Genomic DNA, 17,226 nt, shown 5'->3' on the forward strand with positions numbered 1-17,226 from the left:
ATAGGAATCCTCTTTGCTGTGAGTCCGAAGGCTTTAGGCCTGTTGTCCTGACTCTAGCAAGCTATCATTGTCTGGCTTTCTAGGACCACTTCAAAGCTTGGCATTAGTTTAATTGCTCCTTTAAAAGACGTTCCTGATGAGTAATGTGTGGGGTGAAATACCTTAGGGGTTTAAAACTATGTTTGGTATAGGTGATTTCAAGATGATGACAAAGGGTTTTGTTGGGTTCCTCCACCCCACCCCCCCAACCCCCATTGAAGGTTAAGTTAAAGGAGGCAGAAAACTATAAAGAATATCCCATTGGTTGTTTGGCATTTACTGAGCTGGAAAGCGGAAGCACTCTATTTCACTTTCCCTGCACACACTGATAAAAGTTTAAAGGTGTACATATCGAGAAAATGTGGCATCATCTAATAGTAGAAGTAGTGTGGGAGACAGAGTCAAGAGACCTGGATTTTAGTCCCAGCTCTGCCACACTCCTACTGTGTGACCTTGGCCAAGTCATTTAATCTCTCAGTGCCTTGGTTTCTTCTTCTGTAAAATGGGGATAATACCTGCTCCTCTCTCCCCACCTCATGGGGATGGTGTGAAAGTGCTATGGAAATAATAAAAGCACTAAACAAAAAACAAGGTGAAAATATTTTCATCATCATCATTAGTAGTAGTACTAAGTTCCCAAAAGAAAACTCACTTTCCCTGTCCTTTTGAGGAAAGGTTGTGTGCGCATGGAATGAGAAGATAGGATGCAGTTCCCTATAGCCCAAGTGTTAGTGAAAACTGCAAAACATCCTAGATGAGACCAAGTTAGATAGGGTTCCCTCTGGTTGCTTTGGGGAGAATTCAGCTTAAATTATTTTTGTGGGAATTGAGGAAAATCATGCTTGACTACTTGAAAGAAAAATTTTGCAATCGATCTACTAATAAATCAATCCGATTTCTCTTCCCCCCATCCCTTTTTTTTTTCCCTGAAGATCTATGATATTCAGTCTGGCAACAAGCTGTTGACTTTGTTTAACCCAGATCTTGCTAACAACTACAAGAGGAATTGTGCGACCTTTAACCCTACAGATGATCTTGTGCTAAATGATGGGGTCCTTTGGGATGTTCGCTCTGCCCAGGCTATACACAAGTTTGACAAATTCAACATGAATATCAGTGGTGTATTCCATCCCAATGGGCTGGAGATCATAATTAACACTGAGATTGTATCCTTTACCCTCAGCAACAACTCCCAGCACACTGTCACTGGAAAAGATGTAGCTCTCTCTCTCTCTCTCTCTCTCTCTCTCTCTCTCTCTCTCTCTCTCTCGCTCTCTCGTTTATGTTGCATACCTCAAAATTAGTGGTCTCTCAATGGTATAATTAAAACAGTTATAAGAGTATCCCTTTGGCTTCTCATATAACAACTGTTTTCATTAAATGATATCATTATTTATTTATTGTTGGAGGAAGTTAAGGGTCTGGACCTGCCTTCTTCCAGATCCAGCTCCTGGAAATGAAGGGAAAGCTTTGGTATTTAGGGTCTCTTCATCTGCCTTCACCTTGGGCTAAGACCTAAATGAAAGAAAATTTGTGCTTGGATTCTTCCTTCACTTTGGTTATTCCAGTGGGACCTTCGGACTTTTCACTTGCTGCACACGGTACCAGCCCTTGATCAGTGCCGTGTGGTCTTCAACTACACAGGCACTGTGATGTATGGGGGTGAGAAATCGATTTCCTACCTTTTTCTGTCCATTTTTCCCCCGCCCCCTGGGTAGACTAGAAAGCATTTGAAAGTTTAGAGCTTAAAGGTGCATTGAAATGACACGTAATTAAAGCTATAGAGTGCGGATTTCAGATAGTGATTTAAAGGACCTATGTGTTGCCTTGAGGGTTGTAAATTATTAATTTTGCATAGATTATGTCATTTCCAATGCTCAAGTGGAAATAATTTCTCCTGTAAACTCTTTCTAGCCTTTGGGTCATATTCTTTTGCAAAAAAAAAAAAAGTCCCTCAGATATCGATGTTACCGGCCTTCACTTCAGACCTTGCTGAAGTGTGTTGGTTGGGAAGTCAGGATAGTGTTGCATAGATACAGATCAGAGGAGTATGCAGGGGAGATAGAGAAAAAGGAACGAAGTGCAGTTTTGGTAAACTGGGGGGATGCATACCAGAGTTTTGTTTTCGGAATTGGCCTTTTAAAAAGAGAACATTGAGCTAGCCTGCCATCAGGAATAAATTTAATAGTCTAATGGGGTTTTCTCTCCCAAACCTAGCTATGCTGCAAGCAGATGACGAAGATGACTTAATGGAAGAAAGGATGAAAAGTCCCTTTGGGTCATCTTTTAGAACGTTCAACGCAACAGACTATAAACCCATAGGTTAGTATGAAGGCTATGGTTTTGATCGGGTCGGGGAGTTGATTTTCTTCTGCAGTTGATTATCTTAAAAACATTTCCGCTGCGGAGAAGTGTTTATCTGTCCTACCCCCAAGTCTAGGCTTGGGCTCTGGGGATTTAGTATCGCTCGTGAAGGTATTCAGTTGTCACCAGTTTCCTTCCAAAAAATTTTTGACAATTCTGATTCATCTGCCACTTTTTTAAAACCCGGAGAAACATTCCAAAGCAAATGATTAGGAAGATAAACCGAAAAGCGAAGTCAGTCATCACAAGTAATTCAGAGAAAAAGCGCTGTTTAGTTGGAACACAGTGGAAATGCTCTTGATGCACGTTCTGTTTTCTAGCTACTATTGATGTGAAACGGAATATTTTTGACCTATGCACAGACACCAAGGACTGCTATTTGGCTGTTATCGAGGTAAAATTAATGCTAATTTCATTCCTCTAATGCCCCCCTACTCTGTACCTCAGTCTTGTCTATCTCGCTGCCGACCCCTTGCCCACCCCCTCTCCCTGCATAGCCAACAGTCCACCACCCTCCCCACCTTCAAAACCCAACAAAAATCACATTTCCTCCAAGAGGCTTTCCCTGAATAAGCCTTTTATTTCCCTTATCCGCCTTCCCTTCTTAGTCACCTTAAGCACTTGTCACCCCATCCTTAGCCCCACAACACTTACATACATCTCCCTGTATTCTCACATTTCCCCTACCTGTAATTTATTTGTCTATAAGCTCCTTATGGGCAGGAATCACGTCTGCCAACTCTGTTCTCCCAAGCTCTGCACCCAGTAATCACTCAGTAATTACCATTGATTGATTACCCTCCCAAGCACTTAGTACAGTGCTCTGTACACACTAAACACTCGATAAATACCACTGATTGGACTGAATCAACACTTTGTTGTTAGCTTTCTGGTAGCATTGTATTTGTAACTGTTTATCATTGGATGTCAGATATGTTCTGTTGTGGTGTATCTGTGAGGGAACAGGCATTCTGACTAAGCTCCTCATGAGCAGGGAAAGGGTCTACCAACTCTGTTGTATTGTACTCTCCCATTTGCTTAATACAGTGCTCTGCACACAGTAAAGCACTCATTAAATACCACTGATTAACTGAATATTGCTTCTACTCCCAGATTTTTCGGGTTCAGACAGGCAAAAAGCTCTGCATCTTGATCAGTCCCTAATACTTTTTGTATTTTTTTTTGTGTGTGTATGTGTATGGTATTTGTTACTGCGTGCCAGGCACTGTACTAAACTTTGGGGTAGATACCAGGTAATCAGGTTGCACACAGTCCATGTCCCATTTGGGGCTCACAGTGTTAATCCCCATTATACAGATGAGGTAACTGAGACCCAGAGAAGTTAAATGACTTGCCCAAGGTCACACAACAGATGGGATTGGAGCCCGGGTCCTCTGGCTCCCAGGCCTGTGCTCTTTCCACTAGAACATGCTGCTTCTCTTCCTGCTTCCTTTTTAAGTCCTTGTCTAAAAACATTTTACGTGTTGCTAACACCTCTCCCTATAAACAGTAGAGTACAAAACAAACTGACATTGACACACTGTACTATTTAAGCAAGTACTTATCTACTCAACCATAGAGAAGTAGTGTGTTTTAGTGAAAAGAGCAGGAAAGCATGGGCTGGGAGTCATGGGACCTAGGTTCCAGTGTGGCCTTGGGAGAGTCACTTAACTTCTCAATGCCTCAGTTTCCTCATCTGCAAAATGGGAGTTAAATATCTGTTCTCCCTCTTGCTTTGACTGTGAGCCCCTTTTGGAAAGGGACTGTGTGACCTGGTCACCCCAATGCTTAGTACTGTGATTGGCCCAAAATAAGGATTTAACAAATACCATTAATGTTAATATTATCCATTTTTCTATTCCCTTCTTCCTCCTATCTATAAATTATTTGGTGTTTGTCTCCCCTGTTAGATTGGAACAGGGGATCATCTCTTCTGTCTCCATCGTACACTCCCTAATGCTTAATACAGCTGTTGAGGAAATACTGTTATTGACAATTGATTGGACAAAGCTGGGATGTGCAAAGAATTTTCTTCCGTATATTAATCTATTTTGGGGGGGATGGGGTTCCACTTTAGAATCAAGGAAGTATGGATTCTCTGAACATGGACACGGTTTGCAGACTGTATGAGGTGGGCAGGCAGCGTTTGGCTGATGATGAAGATGAAGAGGAAGATCAGGTGAGCTGTCTTTGCCTCTTTCTCCATGCTTAAAATTAGTATGGGGAAAGCGTCTTTACTATCGCCTTTCCTATCCCTTAAAGAGGGTTTAGTTTTTAAACTTGGTCTGTTCGAAATTCTTCCATAAATTCCTTGTGGCCTGACATCAGGGTTTTTAGTACTTTATAACATCAAATTCCAAAGGCAGAATACTAATTGTTCTTACTAAGGATCCTTAAGTACACTGAGGGTTTTGTAAAATCAGCTTTAGCTTAATGTGTGGCTATGCAGAGATGGATAAACCCAGCTTTCGTTCACGGCCTATTGAATAGAGCCTGGGAGTCAGAAGGCCATGGGTTCTAATCCCGGCTCTGCCACTTGGGTGCTGTGTGACCGTGGGCAAGTCACTTAACTACTCTGGGCCTCAGTTCCCTCATCTGTAAAAATGGGGATTAAGATTGTGAGCCCTAAATGGAACAGGGATTGTGTCCATCCCGATTATCTTGTATCTACCCCAGAGCTTAGAACAGTGCCTGGCACATAGCAAGCACTTAACAAATACCATTATTATTATTTTTTTTATGATGATGAATGTACCATGAATGAGTGTGTCAGTATTCGAGAGGTTACATGATTGTGTACTGTGCGTAGTCGGGTTTTCTTTTGTAGGGGAGGTGTAAGCGGGGAGAAGGGAGTTTGGGTACCAGGTGAAGGATCGTAGCTCACGATTTTGCAAGGTCGACTGCGGAACGGGACTAAGCATTTGGTCGGGCTTCTCAGAGTCCAGCCTGTCTGATGAATGGAGGGGTTGGGAGAGGTTAGAGAGAAAGAAGAAAAGAGCCTTTTATAACCATCTGTGCCTGGCAGGAAAACTATTCTGCTTTTATCCTTTCTGAATAATCCCTGCATCTTTATGCTTACCACCCAGACCTGTCTTCAGACTCCCCTATGGTTCTGAATCCTCTTATGGCGACATTGTAGCGTAACTCTAGCTAGGGGAGTTTTGGCCTATACTCTGTTGTTGTGTTTTTCCTCTGCTGGACTTGGAAGTAAAGATGAAGAGATTGTTCATATGGTTGCAGTGAGAGGATTTCTGTGAGAGGGTTAACTTATGGGATTCACTCTAAGGTGAAATTTGGAAGACATCAAGTAAAGGATTTTCCTCTTGAAGTTTTGAAATTCAGACGTTGAGTCTCTTCGTACAGGGGAGACCCCTTTACGGCCTGTGCCCTTGACTACTTCTTCTGGAGTGTCACTTCTCTGTTCCTTGGTTCGCAAAAATTGGACACCAGGACCTTTAGGGATGTCTTCCTCGAAACAAGATTAGAGATAATTAAGATACCTTTATATTAGTCCCAGTACTGTTTCTTAGGTAATCAGAAAAGGTCTCCCTTTCTACTTCTGGTAGCCCCACTCAACCTGCCTTTTGTTTAATGGGGGAGGGGGCGTTGGGGGTGGCTGACTCAGAATTCCAGAAAAAATCTGACCATTATTCCAAGAGATTAGAGAAGCTGCTGTTTTGAATATGTGGATGGTTGTCATTGCTTTTTGAGAGTGAGCAGAGCTGTCCTCTGAGGTAGGGCTGCATAACTGGGTTCAGGTTAGTGGGAAGTTGTACTTTGTACATCCCCCTAAAAGGGATTTGTGCTTAATGTTGTTTTCCCCTGGTGTGACTGATTTCAGAAAAATTCAGATGTCCTCTCCTTGCCGAGTCTTGTGAGACTGCTTTAAGCATTTTAATTTTGAAGAGCGTACAGTCATTGAATTCCACTTATGATATGAACTGGAATTATTGAAGCGGGTTCCCTGAATGGGAATAACTACCACCAGGGTTGACTTTTACCTTCCCTGCATACAGAGCATGTTTTTTTTCCCCCTGCTTTGAAGCTTTAATTATGGGTCACCAGATCTTTTTGCTGCTTTTTAAGCTTGTCTTCATTTAGAAATTTTAGCTTCAACTTTGTCAGTTGGTTTTTAGCAAAGTAGATTTTAGCTTTTTACACTAGGAGATAATTTTGGCATTCCAGTCTCCTAAATCTCATTTTCTGAAATAAGAACCAATGCTTAGAAGCCTCATGCAAGTACAGCAGTAATTAATCTGAATCAATCATTGGGAGACTTTTTGCTAATCTAGGCACCCTGCAAAAAGAATGTTGCCTACTTTAACAAGAGTGAGCAGAGTGGGATATTCACTTCTTGATTTTCTTGATTTTCACCTTGGAGGCAGGAGAGGGATGACGATTTACCCAAAGTGGTTAGACAAGGGGACAGAGTCTGATTTTGGGGGCGCCTTTTTTTTTTTAAATTGAATGAGGTGTGTATCTCATAGACATCTGTCCATATGACAGCTGATGCTCCTATGAGCCAATCTTAACTGAGCGACTGAGGATGGAAGGCTAACTGAGCCTCTTCATTTATGAAAGCGGTGCCTGGGATATAAATACTTGGAAGGAAATGTGTCCTGCCACCCGCCCACGCTATAGAGTTTTGTCTATGTGGGTATCTGGCTTCTGGGTTCCAAGGCTTTCAGCCAGCCTGGCTCCTCTCATCAGTTCTAAATTTAAACCGTGAGTGGACAGAACGGAGTCAGTGCCTATGTTATTTATTTTTTTTTACCTCACGCACTTACGCCTATTGACTCATTTCTGGTTGGTCTCTGATGAAATGGCCATAACAGACCCTTATGTTCTCTCCCCAGGAGGAAGAAGAGCAGGAAGAAGATGACGACGAAGATGACGACGAATCAGACGACCTTGATGAACTTGACACTGACCAATTGTTGGAAGCCGAACTGGAAGAGGATGAGAACAACGAAAATGCGGGTGAGGAGGGTGAAAATGACTTTTCTCCCTCAGATGAGGAACTGGCGAACTTAATCGAAGAAGGGGATGAAGCAGAAGATGAAGACTCTGATGCTGATGAGGAAGTCCACTTGATTCTTGGAGATAGTAAGTATTGGCATGGCAACCTAATTGTCTGAGGAATTATCCCAGAGTAGAAACAAGAATAGTCATAATGATAATGATTGTGGCACTTTAAGTGCTTACTGTGTGCCAAGCTGTACAAAGTACTGGGGTAGATGAAAGATAATCTGGTTGGATGCAAATCCCTGAACTTTTAACACTTTTGCTCACATCCATCCCAGTTCATGAGGGGGAAGGCACAGGTTTTTCTGTTTCTCCCTTGCCCCCAACTAACCATTTCCTTAGCAGAAGGGGCAAATTCAGTATTTCTGTTAATTCACTATTCCAATTCAGCATCTATGTCCATTCCTTGCCCCTCCTACCAAATTTCAGATCCAAATGATCGTGGCCCTCACCTTTTAGAAGATTAACTTTCTCCTGACTCAGGAAATGTAGTTTTGATTATTGATTCCATCCGGGTTGGCCATGTCCGACTCAGTCCAAACAAAGGAGCTCTGCGTACAGCTGTTTTAGTCTCATTTTTAAAGGGACAATTACAAGCACAGACCCTTTGGGAATCTATTCAGTTATGAGCAGTGCCAAATTTGACATTGTGGGTCACAGTCTCACTCCTGGACTTGGCTTCTTTGGTTTGGCAAAATTCATTCCCCTCCTTTCTTGGGAGGGGCCAGCCAATGTGACTTAATCTAGTGTTGGACTGACACGGAATTAAAGAATCTATCATTTTACTTGGAGTCAGGGCACTTTAAAGAGTTTCACCTTTTATTTCTAAGATGCTCAACCACATTGCTATAAGCTATTAGTGTGAGTGGCAGGCAGACTCATTCATGCTCTTGTTTTATTGTAGTTCTTTATGGTCCACCAGTGGCCAAACTCAATTTTCCCCAGGATCTTCAGCTGATATTCTTGTACACTCAGTTCTCCTATAGCACATGTTTTCATTGTCTGTTGTGGGTGAAATATTATTAGGGAACTGGGGAATGTTATTCCAACAATTGTTTCTCTTGGCATCATATTATGTTACTAATAACAATAATGGCGGTATTTGTTAAGCCCTTACTGTGTGCCAAACATTATGCGAAGCCCGGGATGGGTACAGTACAATTAGATCAGACACAGTTTCTGTGTTCCATAGGGCTCACAGGTATTGAGGGAGGGAGAACGGGTATCAAACCCCCATTGTACAGATGAAGAAGCTGAGGCACAGAAAACTCAAGCGACTAGTCCAAGGTCACACAGCAGGCAAGCAGCAGAGCTGGGATTAAAATTCAGGTCTCCCAACTGCCAGCCCTGTGTCCTTTCCACCAAGACTCCAGTCCATTTTTCTCTATTTCCATTCTTCCAACAATGTCCACCCACCCAGAAGCTTTGTGTCAGTTAAGGCGTATGTGCTATGTGAGCTTCAGTCAGAGCTATTTATTGAGCACTTATTGTGTGCAGAGCACTGTATTAAGCACTTGGGAGAGTACAGTACAATAGAGTTGGTAGATACATTCCCTGTGCACCAGTAGCTTGGAGTCTACAGGGAAAGACAGACACTGAAATAGATTAGGGATAGGGGAAATAATAATAATGATGGTATTTGTTAAGTGCTTACTATGTGCCAAGCACTGTTCTAAACATGTAAGGTTATGAGCATAAGTGCTGTGGGACTGCTGTGATGTAAGGATCAAAGTTCTTGAGCCGAATGCATAGGTGATGCAGAGGGGAGATTGGATGGGGGCAATGAGAGCACTGTCAAGGTTTAGCAAGAACACAGCCCCCTGTGTTACAGGAGAACTGAGTGGAGGAGTTTGAAGGGAAAAGTAGGGGCTACTAGGTGTATTTAATTCAAAATTTCCCTTTGGCACATGCTAGAATGAGTCTTCCTGTCTCTGGATTGCCACTGACTAGAGCCCCATCTGGGTTTAGGGTTGAGCACCCAGTGCTTGGGAAGTACGAAACAAAAGAAGTGACACATTCCTTGTCCACAGAGAGCCTACACTCTAGTGGAGAGAGACATCAGTCAGTGGTATTTATTGAGCGCTTATTGTTTGCAGAGAAGTGTACTAAGTGCTTGGGGGAGTGCAAATGCCGTAGAGTTGGTAGAAATATGGTGTAATCTAAATAATTGAATGTACAGTTGAATAAACACACATACTTGCTAAAGGATTTGTATATATATAGATTTATATATATAAAGGATTTGTGTATATATATATATATATATATATATATATAAAAATAAGTACGTAAGTGCTAGAGATAGTTGATAGTTATTTGTCTTGGGATTCTGGGAGTTAATCGGGGCGCTGAAATTGAGGAGGGAGGTCCAAGCTGGGGGAGCAGCATGAGTGAGGGGACAGAGGTGGGAGAGTCAAGAACGAGGTGCGGTTAGAAAGTGAGCTTGGGAGGCGAGGCAACAGTGAATCGGGAAGTAGAAAGGGAAGAGAGCAGATAGACCAAGTGGGGTGAATTAGCGGAGAGCCTCAAAGCTGATGGTGAAGAGTTTTTGCGTAACTGAGCAATTAATCAATCAATCAATCAATCGTATTTATTGAGCGCTTACTGTGTGCAGAGCACTGTATTAAGCGCTTGGGAAGTACAAGTTGGCAACATATAATTAATCAGTAGTATTGAGTGCTTACTATGTTCAGAGCACCTTTCTAAGCGCTTGGGAGAGTACAGTGCCAGAGAATCAGCAGACGTGTTCCCTGCCCTTAATGAGTTTACAGTCTAGAGGCGGGCACAGGCATTAATGTGGATAGGTTATAGTAATTGAAGGATGTGGAGAAGGGGGACAAGGAGTCAATGGAGGTTTTAGTAGAGAGGAAAGATGTGTGCCGAGCAACGCTTCCGGAAGACAATCTATTGATTGATAGTGCAAACAGCCTCTGGTATAGCTTGGAGAGGGGAGTGGCTGGAGGAAGAGAGACGGATGAGGGGATTGGTCCGCTGGTCAAGGTGAAATTCAGCCAGACCTCAGACCAAGGGGTTAGCTGTTTGGATGGAAAGGAAGGGATGGATCTGGGAGATGTTGTGTAGGGAGAACGGGCGGGATTTGTCAGTAAGGCCGAATGTGAGAGTTGAAAGGCAGTGAAGTGCCGAGGATATCGAGGTGGTGGGCTTCTGGCACAGGGAGGATGGCAGCATTATCCACTGAGATGGGAAAGGGATGGGGGCAGATGGATTTAGGGGGAAGAGGCGAGTGGTTCTGTTTTAGACATTTGAGGTGCTGGCGGGGATATCCAGGTGGAGATGGCCTGGAGGCAAAAGAGGTGGGATTTTGGATTAGATGAGAGGTCAGGGCTAGAGAGAGATGGAAGTGGGAGTCATCCTCACAAAGATGGTAATGTGAAGCCATGTGAGTCGCTGAGTTCTCCAAGGGAGTGAGTGTGGAACAAGCCCTGTGGAATATCCACAGTAAGAGGATGAGGCAGAAGAGGAGCCAGCGAAAGCTGAAGAACGGTCAGAGAGGTAGGAGAACCAGGTTAGTATTGTGTTGGCAAAACTGAGGCCTGATGGTGTTTGAGGCAGAGATGGCTGAGAGGTTGAGGAGAAGGGGTGCAGAGCCAGATTTAGATTAGGCCTGGTTTCCTGAGACCCTCACAATCATAATCCCCGCCCCCTGCAAAGAAACAAAACAAAACCAAACGTGGTCCACTCCTTCCTCTTTAGGATATATGAACCTTCGGTAGACGGCGGCTGCGAGTGGTGTTCTCACAAGCAGCTGCTATCAAGGAATCCTAGGGCCACAGGTAACCTATAGTTAAGACAGCGCGCTTGGGTCCCCTTTCATGAACCTCTCAGTGGGATACAGTCACCACCCTGAACCTCACTTCATGCTGTTAGAATTCTAGGCAGCCTGTAATGGGGGTCCATCTCAGAATCGAAGGCCAGATGAGAAGAGGCTGGACCCAGTGTGGTGAACCCTCTTTTCAGTTTTGAGGTTAGGATACTCGGAAGTGGCTTCTCCTTACTGATCGAGGAAATGCTCTTTTTCCATTTCCCTCTGCTCCTCCTGTGTGCAGACTAATAACATACTCCCCCTTTACTGTTAAGTGCTTGGAGCAGTTTAGTAGCAATTTGGACGGAAAGGAAAGGGCAGATTCTTGAGAATCTTGTGAAGGTAGAACTGACGGGATGCGGTGAGAGACTGAATATGTGGGTTGAATGAGAGGAGTTGACAATGCTTGGTTTGTGGGCTTGTGAGACAGGGAGTATGGTGGTGGTGGCACCCCGATGGGAAAGCTCGGGGAGGACGGGGTTTAGGTGGGAAGACGTTTTGGACATTTTAAATTTGAGGTGTTAGTGACACATCCAGATAGAGATGTCAGGAAGGCAGGCAGAAATAAGAGACTGGAGAGGAGAGGGGGCAGGACTGATTTGGGGATCATTTGTATAGAGCCAGTAGTTGAAGTCATGGAGATAAATGAGTTCTGTAAGAGAATGGGTGTGGATGGAGAATAGGAGACCCAGAACTGAGCCTGGAGCGACTCCCGCAATTAGGGGGTGGGAAGCTGAGAAGGAGCCAGCCAGAGACGGGAGAACCAGGGGAGGACAGTGCTGATCTGTCAGTGAAACCAATATTTGACAGGGTTCCCAGAAGGAAGGCGAGGTCCACAGTATTGTCGGCAGCCGAGAAGTCAAGGAGAATTAGGATGGAGTAGGGGCCGCTGGTGTCTTTGGAGAGAGCAGTCACTGTGGCATGGAAAGGGCAGAAGCCAGATTACAGGGAGGTGATGAAGTGGAGGCAGCAGATGTGAACAACTTGCTCACAGAGTTTGGAAAGTAAAGGTAGGAGAGAGTTGGGGGTGAATTTTTTTTCTGAATTCAGATTTTTCCATCAAAGTATTTCTGTCCTGTGAGCGGTCAGGTGGAGGGGCTGACCCTGGGTGTTTTGGCCACTTTTTCTCTCCCTTGGCTCTGGCAGCCCATAAGGTTAGATTTGCCCCATTGTTGAGACTAGGGCTTGCATTGTCTCTCCCCAGCTGTGAGGATTGGAGTCTCACCAAGAATCCCTCCAAGGAGAACCCCTCCTTGAATCGGACTCCCGCAGCAGGGAGACGGAGTGTTTGAGGTCACTTTCTGTCTGAGGGCTGCTCTTTGAAAGTTGTTAGCTGACAAAAGGAGGCGGGGGAAAAAGCTTACTTTGGATTTCAAAATAGCTCGGCTCTGTTTTGATGTAAGCTGGCCCATACTTCTTTGGCAAGGCCGATGTCTAGCGGAGATCATGCAGTGGTGGCATGCTTCTCCCCAACAGTGCTGAGGACTTTTTGAAATCTTACATGCCCACCCCCATTATCCATTTCCCCCGCCACCCTTTCTGTGAGGCGTCTCAATGGTGAGACTGTCGATAGAATGCCGTGGGAAGCTGAGGGCCAGGCCTGGTGCTCGTCAGGAAGCCCACCTCAGTCAGTCAATGAGCATCTCGGTTCATCTTGGCCCAGGCTAGCTAAGAAAGAGCTCCCTCAGCAGCCCAGCCTCTTTGCCAGCTGTACCTGTTGCTTTATGCCAGGGATACAGATTAACATCCCTGTCTAGGAAAAGGGGTCAGGACAGCAAAGGGAAGGACGCCAGCCTGTCTTGAGGAATAGGCCAGGAGCAGATTTTGGCTCCATGGAGCCTGTAGCAGTAATCGTGGAACTCCCATTGGCTTGATGAATTGTGTGGTCAAAGTTTTATTGTTAGGCTGGAACTCCTCCCAGCTATTTTGTGCATCCCATGAAGTTCACTGTGGGAGATGGGTTGTAGGGCACTGTCACATTTGATAAGCACACTCCTGGAATTTGGTGGTTGCAATGGCCCAGGTTGAACATTTTTCTGTGGGATGTCAATCATTTACCTGGAGACCAGCCAATTACAGGGGAGGGATGGGGCAAAGAGGAGAGGGTTCTTTCCCCAGTGCTTAGTACAGTGCTCTGCACATAGCAAGTGCTCCGTAAATACCAGTGACTGGTCGCGAGCAGTTCTTGCCAGCCCTTGGGTGAACTTCCACAGGTGGGAGCGGTGAAATAGATGCTCACAGGAGCTGCTCAGGGAACCAGCGCAGGCGCTCTCCTCTGGGAACCAGCTAGAAACAAGTACCCAGAGCAGGATGAGACAGCTATTCCTGGACCTAAGTGTAAGATTCCATCTTGTAGCTGTTGAAATCCTTAGCCAAGTAAATACTGATGGTCTGTTTAGAGCTTGAGACTGTGTAAGCACCCCAGCGAGGGGAGGGGGTGGACACTGAGAAGGTTTCCAGTCTTAGTGGCCAGCATGAAAGGTACAAGATGAGCTAGGTAAACCCCATGCCTCTTGAGGAGTTCCAAGCCTGGCTCACAAGGGTTGAAAGAAAAATTGGCAACTTTGGGGTGCACAAGTGGAGCCCCAGGAACATCCCTGCCCTGGCTGTAAATTGCAGTTGGGGGGTGGGGGGGGGGTGGGGATGGATATAGGGCCCTTGAGTTTAGAATCTGAGTTTCCAACCTCAAAGGGTGACCAGAACAGAGATCATCAATCGTATTTATTGAGCGTTTACTGTGTGCAGAGCACTGTATCAAAGCTCACCTCCTGATTTAGTGATTTAGGACTTCACTGAGAAGAGGCATGAAGGTACTACAGTACTGAGCCTGTGGCAGCAGGTGAGATGCAAAGCCCTGCCCAGGGCCTTGGTGGCCCTCTAGCACCGTCCCTATCAAATGGTGGTGGCCTTCCTTCAAGACCAATCCCTTTCACTTCTCAATCCCCAGGTAGGGGTAGAATTCAGCCAAGCAAAGACTAAGGCATAGAAGGCAACAGGGCTTAAACTGCCCTGGCTCTCCAAGTGAGCTGAGATTTCCCAAAGTGGAACTTGGTTAACAGCCACCAGAGCCAAACGGGTACATTTTCAAGAGTGATTGGTAATTGTCTCATTCAGGTAGCATAATGCTTAAGGAAAGCTACTCACAAAAACCAGTGCTTAACCTCTTTCTGCTTTTTCAGGTGACAGCTCAGATAATTCGGATTTGGAAGACGACATCATTTTAACCTTGAATGAATGACATCATCTAGTCACTGAAGAGTTTCAGTTTCTTCAAAGGAGAGCATTGACTTCAAAACATCCCCCCTTCCCAATGTTGTTAGAAATGCCCCTTTTCCAAGCAACTCTCACCCCCAAACTTGGAGGGGATTGGCTCATCCAAGGGTCTCACTTGTGTCCACGGTTCTTCAGTAAAGTGACCACACCTCAGTTCTCTCTTGTGGCTTGTTTGTTTATTCGTTTGTTTTTCCTGACTGGGCAAATTTCTCTTCAAGGAAAAGCCCCACTTCTCTGGGGATGTTTGACAATATATTTTCTTTGTATAAAGTTCTTTCCTAAGGAACAAGAAATAGTTTTATACAAAAAAAAAAAGGAAAAAAACTCGTGTTTATAGGAAAGAGGGAATGAACATATATCAGCCAGGTATCTTGTTTTTCTTTCCTCCCTTCTCTCCCCCCCCCCGCCCCCCCGGCTCCATTTTTCAGTTGGAGAGGTTGAGAAATGGAAATGGTTTTACACAGATATTGAAAAGGAAAGTGATGGATTGAAAATATTTTATTAAGTTTTTTAAAGTTGTGCCTCGTCTGTCAATGTTCTTTTCCTTGAGACACCTGTTCGGGGAGGGGAATGGGGTGGGTGGGAAGGGGAGAGACCTGCTGTTTATCAACCCACTCTCAGGCCTTCCTGGGAAGGTGGCAGCAAGCCTGGCCTTTGTCATGAGGACTACTAGAGTCAAAGGGATCATGTGCTATAACTTAATTCTCTTCATCTTTCTTTGATTCCGTTTTTAAAAATATTTTCCCCCTCCTTTTATCCCCACTGTGGAAGTTACAAATCAAAAGGCCTTTTTCTTTAATGTAAAGTGTATTTATTTAAAAAAAAAAAGTTCAAAATAAACTACAAGTTTGTTTGTAGCCTTTCCGTGTTCTGTTTAAGAGGAGGGTGGGAATGGGAAGAGGCATAGCATTGCTCTCTGAAATGCTGTATTCTTCAGCACACAGCAGGCAAATATTAGAGGTGGAGGCAAACACATCCTCCAGGGTGGCTCAGTCCTGCTGTCTCTGCCCTGCCAGTTTAACGGAGGGTGGTGTATGTCTTGAGGACATTTGCCAGGGGCAGCTGCCCGAGGGTGGTGAAAAGATGGAACTGCATGGTCACACCCCCTCATCCAGTGCTTAGAACAGTGCTTGGCACATAGTAAGCGCCTAATAAATGCCATTATTATTATCAGAGCATTGGGGGGGCGGGGGGGGGGGGGGCGGGAGTGCCTGTGCTCTGTGGAATTACTCCAGAGCTGAGGGGGGCAAGGAGGGGTTGGGGGTGGGGGAAGTGAGGCAAAATCTACAGCAACTACTTCATCCCCTCCAGGCACAACCTGCTTTTTTTCTTCTCCCCCTCTGATTTACTCTACCCCCAAGCTTCCATCTAAACACAGTAGGTAAGTCACTTTTCTCTACCTGGCAGCTGCGGGTGTTGCCACCTTCCCATCACTCCCCTCTCCATGCCCGGCTTGTCAGCAATAGCTGGAGCTGGGGACTTCCTGCCCAGAAAAGGGTAATGCAAAGACCCCCGGGCCCAGCTTGCACCACTAGCTGTTGCTCTGATTGAAGTCCAAACCATAAAAATTGGGGTGGGGGAGGAGAACCAGGAGTCATAGGCTGGGATAGGGGAGGAGAGAATTACAGTGTAACTTTTTACTCACCTAGAGGGCTCAGCCATCAGCTCAGGGCTGGTTCGGGAATGAACTTTATCTGCATGTATGCCTATGGGAAAATATAGCTCATGATAAACCCACATTTTTTGAGGAATGTAATCTGGCAGCATACCAGATGACAAACACAAAGTTGTTGCAATAAGAAACCTGTCAGGGCTGATCAAAATGGCAACATTGGCTACAAGCTTGAGTAGTCCTACAGTCCTAACTTCTGCTTTAAAAGATTACAGGAGAATGCGCTCTCAGTATCTGTATATGCCACACAGCCAAGAGCTGAAATTTTTCCTTAGTCTACTCTTTTAAACCCATCCCCACTCTGACCTGATAAAGGACCTGTATCTTCCTCCCCCTCCCGCCCCCAGCCACTACAGCCCTTCCCCCAAATCCCAAGAATCTTGATCCTATTTTGTCTACATCTGCTTTCACCCAACCTTCCTGTGACATCTAGTTTGGTGTCCACGTGAGGCAAAGAGCCTATTACCACATCAATAAAGTTTTCTACCCTCCACTGGGCAGGTTAAAGAAATGAAGTGAGGTTAGGTAACCATGAAAGGGCAGGTTTGAAGGTGTGTACAAATCATCTGCTTTAACCCAGTCCAGAAAAACTATTCGGGGGGGGGGGGGGGGGGGGAAATAGAAAAGCCTATAATTTGAAGCTGGGAGACCATGTTACCAAAAATATTCCAGTCTAAATGCCCCAGATCTAAACAAACCAGGATCCCGTTGTGTAACAATCAGCTCCCTCCCAGGTCCTAGGTCAGGTGTGGGCTCTCTCTCTCAACTAGATGGAGTGTTTTAAGAGTAACCCAAACAAGTTTTGTCAATAGTAAAAGATTCATACTTTTAAAGAGTTAAAATGTTCATTACCTTGGCCCGTGGAAGGAATGCTCCCTGAACCATCCCAGGAGCTGTTGGCTGATGTAGAGTAGAACTCAGGAAACCCGGTTCCCCCAGGAAATGGAGTGACCGTCACTAGGGAAGTCAAGGTCTGGTTTTACGGTTAATTTAGCAATGACCATTAGCTCCACACAGGAAATCGCACCAA

At 44.9% G+C, this 17,226-nt stretch overlaps 1 protein-coding gene across 6 annotated transcripts in view; it reads left to right on the forward strand.

Annotated features, from left to right (window-relative positions):
• DCAF1 (DDB1 and CUL4 associated factor 1) overlaps nt 1-14,680 on the forward strand; it is a 63,182-nt gene extending 48,502 nt beyond the window's left edge. For 3 of the 6 annotated variants that reach the window (XM_038770849.1, XM_038770850.1, XM_038770852.1), the window contains 7 exons: nt 972-1,205; nt 1,608-1,701; nt 2,257-2,361; nt 2,724-2,797; nt 4,481-4,582; nt 7,260-7,509; nt 14,431-14,680. In XM_038770849.1, coding sequence (XP_038626777.1) covers nt 972-1,205; nt 1,608-1,701; nt 2,257-2,361; nt 2,724-2,797; nt 4,481-4,582; nt 7,260-7,509; nt 14,431-14,489 — 918 coding nt within the window. In that variant the 3' untranslated portion in view covers nt 14,490-14,680. Of the gene's footprint in view, nt 1-971; nt 1,206-1,607; nt 1,702-2,256; nt 2,362-2,723; nt 2,798-4,480; nt 4,583-7,259; nt 7,510-11,142; nt 11,223-14,430 lie in introns of all 6 variants that reach the window. The other 3 variants (XR_005457181.1, XR_005457182.1, XM_038770851.1) reach the window with 3 other exon arrangements.
• Nucleotides 14,681-17,226: the final 2,546 nt, after the last annotated feature.

Source organism: Tachyglossus aculeatus, chromosome X2 (genome assembly GCF_015852505.1).
Source record: "Tachyglossus aculeatus isolate mTacAcu1 chromosome X2, mTacAcu1.pri, whole genome shotgun sequence".
NCBI lineage: Eukaryota > Metazoa > Chordata > Mammalia > Monotremata > Tachyglossidae > Tachyglossus > Tachyglossus aculeatus.